The sequence below is a fragment of the Oculina patagonica genome, chromosome 13, assembly GCF_052425735.1.
Source record: "Oculina patagonica isolate OP01 chromosome 13, crgOcupat, whole genome shotgun sequence".
In the NCBI taxonomy this organism is placed as follows: Eukaryota; Metazoa; Cnidaria; class Anthozoa; order Scleractinia; family Oculinidae; genus Oculina; species Oculina patagonica.
In genome coordinates, this window is record NC_135770.1 from 19,866,887 (window position 1) to 19,883,866 (window position 16,980).

The 16,980-nt window shown below is 37.6% G+C and overlaps 2 protein-coding genes across 2 annotated transcripts; one reads left to right on the top strand and one right to left on the bottom strand.

The window, feature by feature from the left end:
• Positions 1 to 401: 401 nt before the first annotated feature.
• LOC144634594 (26S proteasome regulatory subunit 4) lies at positions 402 to 11,053 on the bottom strand. Its single transcript, XM_078493607.1, has 13 exons — positions 10,971 to 11,053; positions 10,484 to 10,537; positions 9,686 to 9,782; positions 8,270 to 8,394; positions 5,752 to 5,937; positions 5,139 to 5,267; positions 4,437 to 4,533; positions 3,827 to 3,915; positions 3,622 to 3,722; positions 2,895 to 2,991; positions 2,656 to 2,710; positions 1,749 to 1,903; positions 402 to 622 (listed from the first exon to the last, which is right to left on the bottom strand). The coding sequence occupies exons 1-13, from the start codon at positions 10,971 to 10,973 to the stop codon at positions 488 to 490; spliced, it is 1,323 nt and encodes a 440-aa protein (XP_078349733.1). The 5' UTR covers positions 10,974 to 11,053; the 3' UTR covers positions 402 to 487.
• Positions 11,054 to 12,591: 1,538 nt separating this feature from the next.
• Positions 12,592 to 16,401, top strand: LOC144634568 (uncharacterized). Its single transcript, XM_078493572.1, has 3 exons — positions 12,592 to 13,017; positions 14,832 to 15,806; positions 15,862 to 16,401. The coding sequence occupies exons 1-3, from the start codon at positions 12,742 to 12,744 to the stop codon at positions 16,297 to 16,299; spliced, it is 1,689 nt and encodes a 562-aa protein (XP_078349698.1). The 5' UTR covers positions 12,592 to 12,741; the 3' UTR covers positions 16,300 to 16,401.
• Positions 16,402 to 16,980: the final 579 nt, after the last annotated feature.

Below are 16,980 nucleotides of genomic sequence, written 5' to 3' on the forward strand. Positions count from 1 at the left end.
AAGCTATAGATCAATACAGTGGGACATACGCTAAGGGACACCTCCCGTAGGCGGACAGTGCTTTCTTGTGGTACTGTATATTATCAGAAATCCTTATGGGTTTCTGATATGATCCTGTACAAAGTTGTTTTGACCATTCAAATAAAAACTATTGAGCGGTACTTTCATGAGGAACTGTTTAATATTTTGTACAAGGCGATTCTAACTTTCAAGTCTGGACGCACCCTAGTGTTTGACCATTCAAATGGAAGCTATTGAGCAATTCTTTCGCCTGTACTGTTTATTATTCTTTACAAGGTAATGATGAAAGTCAACAGTACCAAAAGATTAATGACCCAAGTTTATTTCTGACCCCTAAGAGGTGCCAACTCTTCAATAATATTGCACAAAATCAGGACAAATTTTGAACAAAGAAATCTTATTTTATTTGTTTTTGGGTTTTTTACACAAGAGATTGGACTAACAGACACAAAAACGAAATTTCGACTCAGAGGTACAGTCCCTCGGGCGTTCCTTCGTTCTTTCTGTACAACACGTTTTCTTTGGACTTTCTAAAATCCTCATTGGTCACCTTCATTCTCCTCTCTCTTAGTGCCATTAGACCAGCTTCTGTACAAATAGCCTGCGTGTCAAACAGAGTTTACAGGTGAATTTGAAGCCAAAGTTTGTTCTATAACTCAGGGGTGTACCGTAAGTGGCATGCCAATATACCTGAAAAACACACCCAGTATACCCAAAAATTACCCTCAAAATCTTGTAAAATACCCAAATTTGGAAAAACAGTTCACTTAATACCCATAAAATGCCCAATTTTAGTGTACAAACACTGTATACCCTATTAAAAAAAATTCTGTACACCGTATGACTAACATCTCTGGCCGACCCCGATAACTGGGAGTCAGAAGGGAAGAAATTTGGTGATGTGCTTTCTCGAATATTGACTTTATGAGGGTGTGACTTTTAATTTTTTTTTAAAGATAGCTTTTGGGTAGACTAGAGTATATTATGTTGAGGACAAGGTGCAAGAAAGGATGAATTCGTTACTAGACTACAGAAACTCAACAAGCAAAAATATCAACATCTCTATTTCATATATAATTATTTTGGTTTGAACCTTAGTAATTTTATTGGAGGAAAAACGATACCATAAAGATATTGACCTTGTGTAAGACAAAGAGTACAGTAAAAACCCGCGTATAAGAACACCTATTTTGGCAGTTCAGGCTGATTTGGTTCTTATATAAAGGGTTATAATCTGCAAAATCAGCCTGTAAGTGTTCTTGAGTGTTCTTAAAAAAGTTTCTTAAAATAAGGAACATACTAGGCTACCAATAGATGAAATCAATATATATGCACACAATTGTATTTTAATAAAATTGATAAATCAAGGCAATACTGTACTGTAATTGGGGTGGAACTATTATGTGTGCAATGAAAAGTAGTGTTGATCTTTGATATTTTTCCATATAAGAACAACTTTCATTTTTCAGGCTGAATGTGTTCTTATATAAATGGTACTTTTATTTCCTAAAATCAGGCCTGGGTGTTCTTAATCCACTTGTTCTTATACACGGGTTTTTACTGTACCCTTGAAACATCACATGAAAAGTCCAAAACGTTGTTGATATTAAGCGTTAATTTTTGTTTTTATAACAAACTGCATAACAAACAGAAACTACCAGCTACATTTTTTTTTTCAGGCAAACCCACTACATGCAAGTGAACTCGTTATTGAAATAAAACCGTACCTTGATATCAGCTCCAGAAAGGTCATCCTTGGCCATAACATACTCCTCCAGATTCACATCTTCTGATAGTGTCATTCTACTGGTGTGAATTGTGAAAATGCGACGTTTTGTTTTTTCATCGGGAAGTGGGAACTCAATCTTGCGATCAATACGACCTGTCAAGTTCACCAAATTTATTTAAGAGTCATTAAAATGTAATTGCCAAGTTGTTGCAAAAAAGTGTAATTAAAAACACAAAGTGCATTACAATAAGAGTAGACTAAAACTTTATTTACACAAGGTAGCCCTACAGCTCTAAGGCTGGTCTCCATTGGGGCCCTGTATATAAACGGAAGGGCCATGTAATAAATGGAGGCAGAAAACAGTCAAAGTAATACTTGAAAATGAGAGGACTGGCTGAAATCATAAATCATTAAACATTGCATTTGGAGGAGGGGGAGAGGGGTGCAGAGAAAAAATAAGGGTTGTTACAAAAGTTCTGAAGGGAAGAGATACTTCAAGTACATGCATACATTTTTCATTAACCCTCTAAGCCCCAAGAGTGACCAACATCAAATTTCTCTTCACAATACCAATACTTAATCAGGAGAAAAGGTTATGAGAATTTATAAAGTGATCACCAAAAGGAAATTGCTTTGATCTTTTAACAAATTATCCCAACTTATTATACCATAAGAAAATGTATGGAGATTAGTCAAGAGAATTTGTATACAGATATTGGGGCAAAGATAAAGTATCTCTAAAACAAACCATGTAAAATGATTGCTTGAAAAGTTGTAAAAGTTTCCTGCTGGGAAACCACAAGAAATACTTCTCCTTTTCAAAAATATACCAATTAATTTTAAGTCATTTAAACTGTAAGAAACGTTGTTCTTTTAGCAGCAGATAAAGCTATTGACTTTTTTACCTGGTCTGATCAGTGCAGGATCCAAAGTTTCAATTCTATTGGTAGCCATGACAACCTGAAAACAAACACCAAGGTGGTACTAAGAAATGTGCTTTACATAGGTTACCCCCTAGCAGGATTCATAATCATAATAATTCTTATTGCCTTTGTCAAGTGAACAGGACAAATCATCCACAAACACCCAAGCACTGTATCAACCATCATGTTCCCAGAACAATCAGTAGATTGTTATAAATTACCTTAACATCTCCTTTGGAGTCAAACCCATCCAGCTGGTTGAGAAGCTCCAACATCGTACGCTGAATTTCTCGCTCACCACCAGAGTTGGACTCGTACCTGCAGGGATTAGTCAGGTGAAGTCACATGAAAGAAAAACACAGTCTGAAATCAACATGTAAATTAATAAACTTTTTGTAGCTTAAAAGTTGGGAAAAAGTCTCTTCATCAAAGCATCCATTCATTATAAAACTCAACTCCAGAATGAGATTGTGCTGTTCCAGAAAAATAATATCCATACCCCTTCTACAGAAGGTATTTTAACAAAATCCCCCCATTCCTCTGGGAATTCCAGTTAAGCCCCATACTTTCTTTAAACATTTTGGCTTTTGAAACCCCCCTCAGAATTTCAAATGATATTCCATGGGGTAGGTATGGAAATTTTCTGGAACTGCACATTTCATAGCATGATGTGACTATGAGTTTTCCTACAGTGTACTGCACATGGTAGGTAGCCCCTAGCATTTTTGTTCAATTGCCCTGAATCCACCTGTACACATCTATACTCCCGGGGTAGATGCACTGTGAAAGTGAAGTGTTATGCCCAAGAACATGTATGTAACACAATAACCCCAACCATGCTCAAACCCAGACCAGTTGATCCAGTGTTCAACAGGTCATCATGTTTCACCAATGATAATATTTGGGTTACATTTTACAGTGTCCCCATGTATTTTATTAGCTTTGTACCTTTTGGTTCCTACAGCATCAATCTCATCAATGAAAACAATGGACGGTGCATGCTCTTCAGCCACTCTAAACATCTCTCTGACCAGCTTAGGGCCATCTCCCTAAAAAGTAGAATACCAATGTGTAAATTATAGCAAAACTCAGTTGCAGTAAAATAATTTAATTGATGAATGTTTTAGTGAAAGACTGAGTCTTTCTCTCTCACCAGGTATTTTTGTATCAACTCTGATCCAACAACTCGAAGAAATGTCGCTGCTGTTTGATTGGCGACGGCTTTAGCTAATAAGGTTTTTCCTAGAATAGAAGGAATAAAAACAATTAATTTTTACATAACACAAACAGAAATTGTACACCAAAAACCTTACTGCTCATTTAAATGTATCAAGATTATTTTTTCTTGTGCCTGATAGGACTAAGCATGCAACATGACAAAGCAAAAACCGAGGAACAGCCGAGGATTCCCCCCCCCCCCACCAAGACATACATGTACTTCTCATTTTTTCACATTTGATATTAGCAGTCACATCCTCAGTTTCATCCCAGTTTCATCTCAGTTTCATTAAAAAACCAATTTTAACAATCTTTATTGTAAGAGATCTTGGCACTTTTTATCGTTTTATCATTGTAACAATTTTAGCAATTTATCTATTTTTAGCAATTAGTTTAGCGTTTTTTTTTATTTATTTTTTTTTATTATTTACACACAACCCCACAAGCTATGTAGCTTTTTATCCCATCATGTATAAAATTAATAAAGGTTTTGATTGATTGATTGATTCCAAATTAACTGTTAACTTGAATAGTGTAGCACTCACCTGTGCCAGGTGGGCCGTATAATATCACACCCTTGGGTGGTTTTATTCCCATTTCTTCATACAACTCAGGGTGAGTCAATGGAAGCTCAACAGATTCCTATTAAACAAACACAACAAGGTGACTTTAAGGAAACTACATGTACCTTGGCCTTAAATTTTCTGCAAAAAGCATTCCCTCTTGTTTGCAAACTAAAGTACATCAGCAGGGCTGTCATTAAGTTTTTTAGCAGCCGTAATATTGACGTTATCATCTGCAGAATTTTGTTCTGTATGCAAGTGTAACTTGACACCAATCAACATTTTCACCCATAACATTGCGCGAACCGCCGCCTGGTTAGCTCAGTTGGTAGAGTGCCGACTGCTGTGCGGGAGGTCGTGGGTTCGAACCCCAGACTGGACCAACACTCAGGGTCTTTAAATAACAAAGGAGAATGTGCTGTCTTTGTAATTACATCTCTTATTCTGCAAATGGTTAGACATTCTAGTCTTCTCAGAAAAGGACGATAAACCGTAGGGGACGTTAAAGAACCCACACACTATTCGCAAAGAGTAGGGCAGGAAGCTCCCGGTGTTGTGGTCTGGCCTTTACAATTGTATAGTAAATTGAAAGATAGAAAAGAAAGATAAAACTTTGCCATTGTAAGCTGCCCTATTGTACTGCTTTGTATTTGTGTCATTAAAGTTAATCTTAGAGACCTGTACCTTGATTTCCTGTATTTGTTGGTCCAGTCCACCAATATCTGCATATGACTCTTGTGGAGCTTTTTCAAGTTTCATAACAGTTACCATTGGATCTGCATCATCAGACAGTACACCGACAACAGCATGCACCTGGAAAAACAATTATAAATAAATATTACTTCATAACAATCCAAAAAGGTAAGGCTGGGATTCAAAGAGTATGGTCTATAAAAAAAAACAATAAAGAAATATAAAAGGGTAAAAAAATATTACCTTACAACAATCCAAAAAGGTAAGGCTGGGATTTAAAGAGTATGGTTTATAAAAAAAAACAATAAAGAAATACAAAAGGGTAAAAAAAAAATTAAACTGAGGGTCTGGGGGTCCAAAAAATAAACTCTTATAAATTTTTGAAGAAGAGCTTCAATTCATGCCTTGTCCACTCTAATAGTAATAAGAGTTTAACAGTTAACTGGGTGATCTTGGGAAATACATGTAATCTCTTTTCCTTGTTGTTTCATTACAAGATACCACCAGGTTAAAGAATGAGACATGTCCAACACTGTATGAACAAGACACTTTGTATAAAAAAAAAAAAACAACAACAAACACATGCAATTAGCAAATTACAGACCTTGTGGTTAAGCAGTACAGTACACCCAGGCTCTAGCATGTCTTTGTCAACAAATGACAAGATGCTGACGTAATGTTCAGAACCAACTGATGTGGAAACAATAGCATGGTTATCATCTATGATCTCTTCCAGAGTTCCCACAGACATGGGGGTACCTCGTAAGTCATCAACCTTTGACCTCTCTTCCTGCAATTAAAATTATGAAAATGTTAACCCTTCATAAAGCTTTTCAAGAGAGAATTTGAAGATTGCTACATTCTTTAAGTTGCAATTGTCTGGTGTGTAGTTGACAATGGACTGAATAATTAGAAATAATTATAATGTCTGTTGATTGCTCATAAGAACATAAAGTAGCACATACATGTGTGTACACATGTAAGGGGCTTATTTAAGTTTGTAGATAGTTAAACACAACTCCTAAGATCATTTGCAAATAGAGAGAAGAATAACACTGTAAAATAAATGTACATGTAGCGTTCCCACTTTTCAGCAGAGTACTACATACAAGTCATGAATGTAAAGCATGCACTAGAAATCATCACCTAGGGTACAGTGTATTTTATAACACAGCTAGCAGCAAGGCTGCTGCCTAACGGGCGCCCGGTCGCCTGGGGCGCCTAAGTTACGAGTGCGGGCGACTAAATTTTTGTTCAAGGAGCCCGGATGGGCGCCTGAGCATAGATTTTCCATTCTCATCTAATGACTTCAGTTTCCTTGTAACTTTGTTCCACTGGCGTAAGATATATCCCGTTCAAAACAATAAGTGCTTCATTTCAAAACGGAAATACTAAAATTGTCCACAATCGAGATAATTTTAGCGTAAAAATACGTAACGTGTCTTTGCAAAATTCGGCAACTTCGAAAACCATTTATTTTCGACTGTTTAGGACTGGGACTGACTCCCAAATATGGAATGAAGAATGAATGGTATTATGGGCTGCTTCACCTTTTGTTCGCTACGTTGATGTTTTGGAGGAGTTAAAAGTGAATTTGAAGTAAACATTTACGGATACAAAAGTGAAATCAATCTCCTGGCCATCCACGCATCAGGTGTGATCATGACAATTTTAATCTGCAAAAGCTTGATACAAAAACCTTTTCAACAAGCCTAAAATAATGTGCAGAATGTTTTGATGTTACACTTACGAATTGCTGTAATTAAGCTTATTATTTAACTCAAACTTTTATTTTTTCACTTTTGAGAACGCTTAATTTCATAACAACAGAAAATATGTGCCTTTTCTGTGACATTCTTATCAGCTACCACTTTTTGTGGATCAAGTTTGTTTGTTCATTTGAACTGTTTCGTGTTTTATCTTGGTCATTGAACCGTGACAAGGAGAACATTACTCTTGAAAATAATAATGTGCTAGAAAACTTTACTGAAAACAGTTTGAATAACATGAATTGTTTTTAAAACTACTATAATCTATTGTATAAGCAACTCATTTGATAAGCCGAGAAACTGGTTTTTTTTTTTTCACAACTTAATTTTTCTGGTCTATTTTTGACAACTGATTATGAAATGTAGATAAGATCATAATTTAATTAAAGTGTTTACACAGGTGTTTTGACTTTTTATTACCTTTTGCCTTAACCTTCAAATAGACCTGCTATATTGTAATCTTGGTTCTGTTAAACCTTAATTACTAACAATAATTCAAGTTCTTTAGTGAGCTTGCTGTGCAAAAGTGAAATAATAATTTTGCTGCTTCATGCTTCATTGATTTTGCTTCAAAACTTTGGATGTTCCTTTTAAACAATGTTTCATTTTGTTTTACACATTTTTAACTTTTCAAACTCATTTTAAGCTCCTGTTCATGTCACCCACTCAGTGTAAAAAGGGTTTTAGCGAAGGAGAGGCTCGGCTAAATAAACTTTCAAGTTAAGAAAGCTAGAATTTCTGACACAACTATTTGAGGGAGGTTACCCTCAGAAGCTCTCAGAAAAAATGTTGTCAGAAGGAGTTTTCTGTTCACGTACAAAGGCTCTACTGACAAAACAAAATGTGTGTGCATGTGGAACGGGACGGGAGAGAGAGAGAGAGGGGGGGGGGTGGGGCTGCTCCCCAGGCCCCTCCCCTAGATTTGTTTTTTTTCTTCTACCCCACTACCCCACCCCCTCCCCCGAGGATCGACCATGGCAACTTTTAGGCTGGGCTCCGAAAGTAATGGCTTGGGCTCCTAACTTTTGACGTTAGGAGCCCGAAGGGCTCCTTAGAAATTCCCTTAGGCAGCAGCCTTGAGCAGAGCCACAACTGAAACAAATGGAAAGGCATGAAGCTAGAGTTGCTCTCAGCTATCGCCTCGAGCAAATTTTATGCTTCTTTTCTGCTCTCCAAACTAAAGTTGTCTTGATCAGTTTGTGCACAACCAAATTCTCAGAATGGATAATACTTGTATCCATGGCAACCAGTAAAGAGAATCTAAAATAATTATTATTATGTAGTTGGGGCTAAAAGAGTGGATTAGTGTTACATGTAGCAACAATAAACAGAAGACTGAATTAACTTTTGTACCTCATTTTTCTCTTCCTGGGGTTTAAGTCTTTCTTGATTCTGGATAAACTCTTCTTCTAACAAAAGGAAATCTTTTATCCTTTCCAGCTTCAACAGTTTTAATCTGCAGTTTCGGTGTGGTGTTACTATACATTCAAAAGACAAGGAAATAATCAAGTTACAAATTAGTGCTTGTTTCCAAGTTGCTTTGATTTTCACTTTTAAGATCCACAATTCAAAGTAGTATCATGCCCAGAAATGCTGGACAACATTCTGACACAATAAAAACTATACTCAAAACTCTCTTAATGGACAATTTTGTGAGCTGAAAACTCTGCTTATGACCACTTAAATGCTCGCGTGTATACCAAGAAAATACAAGTGACAGTTTGTGGGATATTCCATAGTGTACCACTCAAAAGTGTTGCCAGGGTTTGTACACTTTTCCAGGCCAAAAATTCAACGACTTTCTAGGACCCTTCTTGGAAATTTCAAGGACTTTTTTTTCATGGAATTTAACCCAAATCAACGGTTGATGTGCGTGCTGAAGAACTAAAAAAAATGCTTATTTTGGCAGTCTTCTCATTGCCTTGAAGCCTTTTGACGTTCAATAAAAAAATCAAGGACGTTCAAGGATCGAAAACCAATTTCAAGGCCTTGAATTTTTATTTTGAGATTCAAGGACTTTTAAGGCACATGCAAACCCTGCATTGCATAACTAGTATGTATTAACTTATCCTGCTAGTTGCCACCTACTAATGGTACTGTGTGAAGGGCTAGACAGGTGGATGTGAGCTACAATCATTGACAAAAGTGTTGACCCATTGTTAATTTACACCCTTTTTTATTGTTATATGGACCAATTTCATCCTTTTGCCCCACCTTTCCAACCCCCCTCCCCCCAATCAATGTTGTAGTTTGTTTCTAGGAGTCCTTTGCTACCATTTTACAACACTGGATGGGGGGGAGGGGGGTATTTTAGCAGACAGTCATGAAATTTAAAAACTAGTGTTAAATTTGTCATAAAAACCGCAGAGCGAAGTCAATGTGTCAACTACTTTTGTCAAAGATTGTAGTCTAGGGAGAACCACTTGGCTTTGAACATATTACTGCACTCATTTCCGAATATTATTTGACCAAGACAATTTTCACAACTTTCCAACAAATAATAAATAAAGGTGGTATCAGGTATGTTATATTGGGACAGGCTGAAAAATATTTTTACTGCAATTATTATGCAGGGCTGTCATTAAGTTTTTATGCAGCTGTAACATTGAAGTTATCACCTGTAGCATTGTTCTGTATGCAAGTGGAGTGGCGCTAATTCGAGGAGGGGGGGGGCACTTATTTGAAGCTGGGGGCTAATTTGAGCATTTACGGTAGTTACCACCTAATGGGCAGCCTCGCAGCTATCTACATGTAGATGCCCTTTAATACCTTGTGGTAGTTTGTTAGCTGCATCAGGTCCTTTGGTTTTCTTCTGTTTCTTTCCAACCCTGGTAGGGATCGGCGGCTCGTACTTCTTTTTCTTATCCTTGAAAAGAAATTTACAGCGGAAATAATAATCAGCAAAATAATCAGACCTAACAATGATACAAATTGTATCATTGAACAGTTTTAATGAATCTTCGTGAAAATCATTCCTGAGATACATGTACAATAACCCTTTTTCCGATAGAGAATCCAAAGCAATGACATAAAGATGTACAGGTGAATTTGCCCAAGAAATTGGCATTGTATAAGCCTTTTATAATGCAAACTGATTTTGAAGCGTATTGTACTTATAAAATTTGGTCAATCAAACACAATTAAAAGTTTGATTACCAAATTGTTGACAATCTTCTTTAATCAAACCTACGATTCTGTTTAATGCTGCTCGATTGGTTTGATAACCAAACTCACAGCAAATTGAATGTTGGATTTTATTTGATTACCGAACCCAATCAAATGATTGGTGTTCAACTGAGTTCCATTGAATTTTAGTTTGATTTTGTTTACTTAAATACCCCAGGCTTTTGGCGGTGCTCTGCTCAACAGAGAAAACAACCATCTAAATGCATGTGTGGATGATGAAGTCAATTGCACTACCAAGGCAATATGTTGTGCTAGTCACTATGTTTTGAGGTTTAGACCCATTAAGTTAATAGATTTATTAGATTTGATTCGATTTGTTATTGAGAGCTATGTGAAACTGTTAAAATGAATGCAGTTAAGGCCTTTTTTATTTTCCATTACCTTGTCACCTTTCTTGTCTCCTCCAGGTCCGCCTGAACCAGACTGATTTTGACCCTGTGTAAGTTCCAAATCAAAACTAGTTAAGCAATGCCATGTCACTCGTGTTTTTAACGCAAAGCCAACAATGGCCATAATTTGATAGAACTTTGACATTGTCAGCTACTGAAAAAATTGATCGGTGTTAAAGAATGACAGAACCAAGATTCGTTTCACAGACAAATAAATTATAAATTGAACTTTTTCTTGCCAGTACTGGGATTTGTTTAAACATTTGAACATAAAAACCTTTTTACATGACTTTGACAGAAAACGTGATGTTGCCGCAGTGGTACTCGGTGAAGTCTGACAAGATTTTTACGCAAATCAAATAACCTGAACTCATAAAAAAGTTGTAAATAAAACTTAAATACTGTAGAGAGACAACTAACGAAAAATAAACAATGATTAACGGCGGAAAACAACGGGAAAAGACAGTAATTTCACTCACCATTCTGTTTCTTTTAAACTTTTACGATCTTTTTCTCCTGAAGATATTGCAGGCTCGTATATGACATTAGGTCATGCGCACTATAATGCTGACTCACTTGTCGAAACCAGACTCCACTCTGTCGTCCGCCAGGGGCCGGGGAAAGGGTAAGGGTGCCCCTGAAGGTTTATAGTTTTGTTCAACCGAAATATTGGGCAAAAATAATAGGTATTTCGGGTTTTTTTTTTTTTTTTTTTTTTTTTTTTTTTTTTTTTTTAGGGGGGATTTATAACATCAGTCCCTAGTTGTTTGATCCGTCCTCCATTTTAAGTTTGTATATTGAGACTACTGCTGATCCTGATCTACACATTCCACACCAAGATGCGACTACAATTTCCTCCTGATTTTTAAGGAAACACTTTTAAAATATCTAAAATAAAACTACCTCAAAAGATGCAAAATGTGAACTTGTGTCAACTTAACTGATTACCGTTCAAAGCACCTGACCGATACACTATCTCCTACGCATGCCATGCTCCCTCAAGGTCTGTTTACACAAGCGATTTTTGTCACGCCGAATTTGCAACTTCGTGAATTGCGCGGGTAAACTACCGGCGCTCTTCATGGCGATTTTATCCCGCGATTGTACTGAGCCTATTTTGAATTTCTTTCTTCCTCTTTTACAAGGAGGGAGAGGAAGCTCTGTTTTTAGGGCGAAATAAGGGAATTTATTCTAAGCTTGTCAGAAAAGAAAAGTTGGACCACAGGAGGAAAACTGGAGAAAAATTATTTGAAACTCGGCGCGCTTTAAGGCACTATAACGATCTCTTGATAAGATTACCGTTGTACCCCTGCGACTGAGCTACAAGGCGCGGCGGAAACATTCGCCTTAACAACACTTTTTTTTCGCAAATTCTCATTACCCGAATAAAGAAAGCACGGGGACTGGCGACGAGCTTCGTGTGATAACGTTATTGAAAATGGTCTGTCGTCATTTCGACTGATAATCCCGGGGGGGGGGGGGGGGGTACTTGGGTAAATTTTTGTTGGGTAGGTGCCGCTGGCCTCTCAGAACCCCTACCCCATTATAGTCTTATTCTATGGCCAATTATAGACCCCATCTTTTTCGGCGAATATTTCCGTTCATAAATCACAACTTGCCAGATTTTCGTACTCTCAAAATCCCGGAAAAGTGTGACCCCATTCTAGTCACCCTATAAAAAATGCTTGAAGTGGCGACCCCATTATAGTCAGTCCAGTCGTGAAAATGCGACCCCATCCAGCGGCACATCCCCATTAGCCCATTTATAGGAAGTGCCCCCCCCCGGGCTGATAATGCGCGCGCTTGAAAAGATCGATAAGATTGAATCACGATCATAAAACGTTTTATGATTCACGATGAGACCGAAACATGGAAAACAGAAGAAGATGCAAGGAAGAAAAGTGTACGGCTTTAGTTAGTTGAGTGGTGCTACGCTCTATGTGGAAAACAACTGTCCAAATGCACGCGCAAAATTACGAGTCTTCGCAAGTTTAAATATAAATGGCTAAAATACAAATTCAATACAACGATACTTGCAATTTTACTCTGAATTTTAGTGAAGGATTCAAAAAGGTTTCTGTTCAAACTATTTAAAATAATCACTCAATTCGGTTGTAAGCAAAAACTTTGCGCGCGCAAATTCTGTTACAAGCGCGAGGAGAAATGGCGCGTATCGAACGAATGAAGTAAACAATGACATCCATTGTGTCGTATGACCAAAGCCAAGCTTGATTCAGGCAAAGGTGAAAAATGTCACAAGACAGCGGCGCCGATATGGCAGAATTATTCGTAACAAGAATGAGCTGTGGAGAAAACAATGAAACTGAAAAGCGTGTTAAACACACTCAGATTATTGTAAACACTAAAAAGAAACAACGATCCACCCGAACGGTTTTCGCGATCGAATATAAAAAGGAAGGCATTCGATGGTATCGCTTTACGCACATTTTTGAAACTGCAAATACACCACCTGTGATAGAGGATGCATATGGATACCAATTTGTCAACTCCAAGACACAACCAAAGGTAGGAAGAGCAAATAGATCAGCAAAGTAGTCATTTCAGTGGCGAACGTAGCCTCTGCTTAAAACACCATGATGATGAGTATTTCTCAGATTTAACTTCGCGCGCTGAAAGTAGCCGAGCTACAATTTAAAAAACGATGTGCAAGTTGAAGCAGATTGTTTTAAAGACAAATTAAATTTATAGTGATACCTTAATTTAAAAAGCTAACTTCGGGATGGCGACCTAACGTACGCACCTAACAATTGGTAGAGTATTGTTTTAGAATACGTTATTTCTAGAGGATTCGTCAGGAGCATTCATTACGCCTAGTTAATTTCAGTTTAAAAAACATTGCATTATTACACGAAAAGAAAACCAACCGATACCGGAATGCGATTCTGGATATAACTTTTAGAGGTAGTCAATTTTGGGGGAAGAGTTTTAAAATTTACTTCCCCAGATGTCACGCAGGTCAAGGGGAAACTTTTGCCCAGTCCCCAGCTGCTGATTGGCCGACCGGTTAAGGCGGTAAGTGTTCCCCTGCCCCGCGGGACAAATAGAGAGCCCGGGGGTTGATCAATACCCACAATGCCAAGCGAGCCGTTGACGTCAGTCCCAGAACACCAAGCGACCGAGCACCACCACCAAGAAGAAGGAGGACGCCTGGGGACTAAGCAGGAGAAATTTCTTCTCCCAAGAAGCAAGCCTGCGAACGCAGACGCATTTCCGGCTGCCGCTTGTCTCTCTATTTTCCGGCAGAGACGAGCGACAGCCGGAGATGCGTCTGCGTTCGCAGGCTACCAACGATCCCACGATATGATATTGAAAATCGGTCACCCATGGGATGAGCTTGACTTCTGTGGTTAATACATAGAGCGCGGAATTATAATTTGCGAATCACATTTGCGAAGATCATAAGAACGTAAATAATGTTACCGTATTTTCTCAATTAAACGCCGGGTTTATTTCAAACTTGGCTTGGTGGACCCGGCGTTTATTTGAAACCGGCGTTTAATCGGCAATTTTCTGTCAATTTTCGAGTTTGATTTTTTAGTAACGATCTCCGAGACCAAGTGGAAGTTTGTCAAGGCGGGACGATTTTTCTTTTCGTTCTGCCCCGAAAAACAGTCCCTGGGTATCAAAAGGTGATCAATACCCAAAGGTACATTATTATGGATTGAACACGTTTATGCTGCAATCAAGAGTTGTGACAAACATGAACATGAACAAAAAGAGCATGCAAGTAAATGTTATGGGTACAATGTTTTAAGTTCATAAACGGCAATGTCACCAACGTCCTCCAAGTTTAAAAAGACTGTGAGCACTTACACAAGAAAGGAAATGCATCAGTCATGAAGTCATCAGTCAGGAACGCGTGGCTAGGTTTTATTTTGTTGTACAGCGTCCATCTTATCTATGTTACGCCGGACTTTTCCTTTGAACTTTTATTGAAATTTCCAAAAGCAACATACCGTACTAGTATGTCAAAGCAGTGCCATTCAAAAGATAATATCATACTTGTTGGCTTGACCTTAAATAAACGTCGGGACCTCGAACAAACGTCCGTGGCGTTTATATAAAAATTAGCAAGTTTGACCCGGCGTTTACACGAGGCCGGCATTTAATCGAGAAAATACAGTAATAGTTATAATAATAATTACTTTGATTTTTATAATTATAATAATAATTATATTTATTCTAATGATTCAGAATATCTTTATTCATATAAAGCCAATACCCGAATTGCTGTATAGCGCTTTGTCCAAAAACTCCACACCTGAGCCAAAAATAGTAAATTAATAAATATTTATTATACGTCTTAACTTCTTAACCAGGAGAACGAGGAAAAGGAAAAGAAAGATAAAGAAGAAGAAGAAGAAGAAGATGTTGATGGCGATGATACTGATGATGATTATGACGATGATAATTATGATGATGACGATGAAGATGGTAGTGATGATGATGAGGATGTTGCAGAATTATTGTGTGTATTGCCTTTTTATGCGGATGCTAAAAACGCATCGGGAGAAGAAGAAGATGGTAGTGATGATGATGAGGATGTTGCAGAATTATTGTGTGTATTACCATTTTATGTGGATGCTAAAAACGCATCGGGAGAAGAAGAAGAAAAAGAAGATGGTAGTGATGATGATGAGGATGTTGCAGAATTATTGTGTGTATTGCCATTTTATGTGGATGCTAAAAACGCATCGGGAGAAGAAGAAGATGGTAGTGATGATGATGAGGATGTTGCAGAATTATTGTGTGTATTGCCATTTTATGTGGATGCTAAAAACGCATCGGGAGAAGAAGAAGAAAAAGAAGATGGTAGTGATGATGATGAGGATGTTGCAGAATTATTGTGTGTATTGCCATTTTATGTGGATGCTAAAAACGCATCGGGAGAAGAAGAAGAAAAAGAAGATGGTAGTGATGATGATGAGGATGATTATGATGGTGACGATGGTGCTGATGATAAGGGGAACAATGAAGAAGAGAGAATTAAGAGGAGAAAGTATATGATCAGATTTTTATTGGACGAAGAAGAAGAAGAAGATGAAGAAGGACGAGGGGGTTATGATGATGAAAAGGATGTTGACAAGGAAGAAATTTATCGAAAGAAGGATTTAATAAGAACTTCACTGGATGAGGAACGAGGAGAGGAAAAGGACGAAGATGAAAGTAGTGATGATGATGATGGATATGATGGTGATGAGGAAGATGAGGACAATGATGAGGCTGAGGATGATGAGGACAATAATGATAATGATGACGATGAGGACAATAATGACGATGTTGACAATGATGAGGCTGAGGATGATGACGACGATGAGGACAAATAATGATGAGGCTGAAGATGATGAGGACAATAATGATAATGATGACGATGAGGACATTAATGACAATGTTTACAATGATGAGGCTGAGGATGACGACGATGATGAGGACAATAATGATAATGATGATGATGAGGAGAACAATGATGATGATAACGTGCTTGATGACGATAATGAAGAAGAGAGAGTTAAGCGAAGCAATTATTTGAACAGAAGTTTATTGGAAGACAAAGAAGAAGAAAATGATGATGACGATGATCATGATGGCGTTGGTAATGACTGTGAGAAGAATGATGACAACTCCGCGGTGAACGTAGAGAAAAGTGGTCAAAGAAGGACCATTTACACTATATTTAGATGCCATAAAACTGCCCCAAGACGAAGCAAGGGCCACAGAAATATGGTAACTGGCTGGATATTAAGCAAAATTGTTAAAGCTTTTGTGAAAACAAACCTGCTGTTGTAAGCCGTTCGTAAATTCGTTTGAAAGTAATTATAAATGTTATTCATAAAGTAAGATATCAAGAGAGAGTATTGTTGTAAATAAAATTAATACTTTTTGCATAAACTAGATCCTGTTTGATACTGTATTTCCACTTTCAGCATCCTCCTCTAAGGGACGGACCATTATTTTCTTGGAGGGGGGGGGGGGAATGAAAAATTTTCCTCTAGAAACTTTTTTTTAATTCATGCACTTCTGCAAACATTTTTTTTCGAAATTCTAACTATTTTTTGTTGTACGTATCATGTTTGCAAACAATTTATTTTGTCTTTTTAGGCCCTGCAAACAATTTTTTTTTCAATATTTTTCATCCCCCTCCCCCTCCAAAAAAATAATGATCAGTCCCTAATAATAAAACACTCTTTTGGGAATAGAAATATAGATGAGGCCCTTTTGTTCATATGAAAGGTAGCGCAATGACGATGGCAACCCCGTTTACCATCAGCTGTCGGTTAGCTTTTTAAGAACCCAATAAAGCTTGTTAGTTTATACCACACAGATGAATACAGTACTTTTCGCGCCCTCCGATTGGCTAACTCGGAGCGGATTGGCAAAGTACTTATATTTATCTTCACACTTCGGTGAATAATTATTAAATATGCAAAGACAGCCTGTTTCAAATGTCACTCAGTAGAGACAGAGCGT

Excerpts from the sequence above, each read along its gene's own strand:
- LOC144634594 (XM_078493607.1), bottom strand. Across the intron at positions 3,723-3,826 it reads AGTTGATACAAAAATACCTG|GGAGATGGCCCTAAGCTGGT; the intron begins GTGAGAGAGAAA and ends TCTACTTTTTAG. Across the intron at positions 1,904-2,655 it reads TCCTGCACTGATCAGACCAG|GTCGTATTGATCGCAAGATT; the intron begins GTAAAAAAGTCA and ends TGAACTTGACAG.
- LOC144634568 (XM_078493572.1), top strand. The coding sequence starts at position 12,742 with ATGTCACAAGACAGCGGCGCCGATATGGCAGAATTATTCGTAACAAGA. Across the intron at positions 13,018-14,831 it reads ACTCCAAGACACAACCAAAG|GAGAACGAGGAAAAGGAAAA; the intron begins GTAGGAAGAGCA and ends CTTCTTAACCAG. Across the intron at positions 15,807-15,861 it reads ACGATGTTGACAATGATGAG|GACAATAATGATAATGATGA; the intron begins GCTGAGGATGAT and ends GAAGATGATGAG.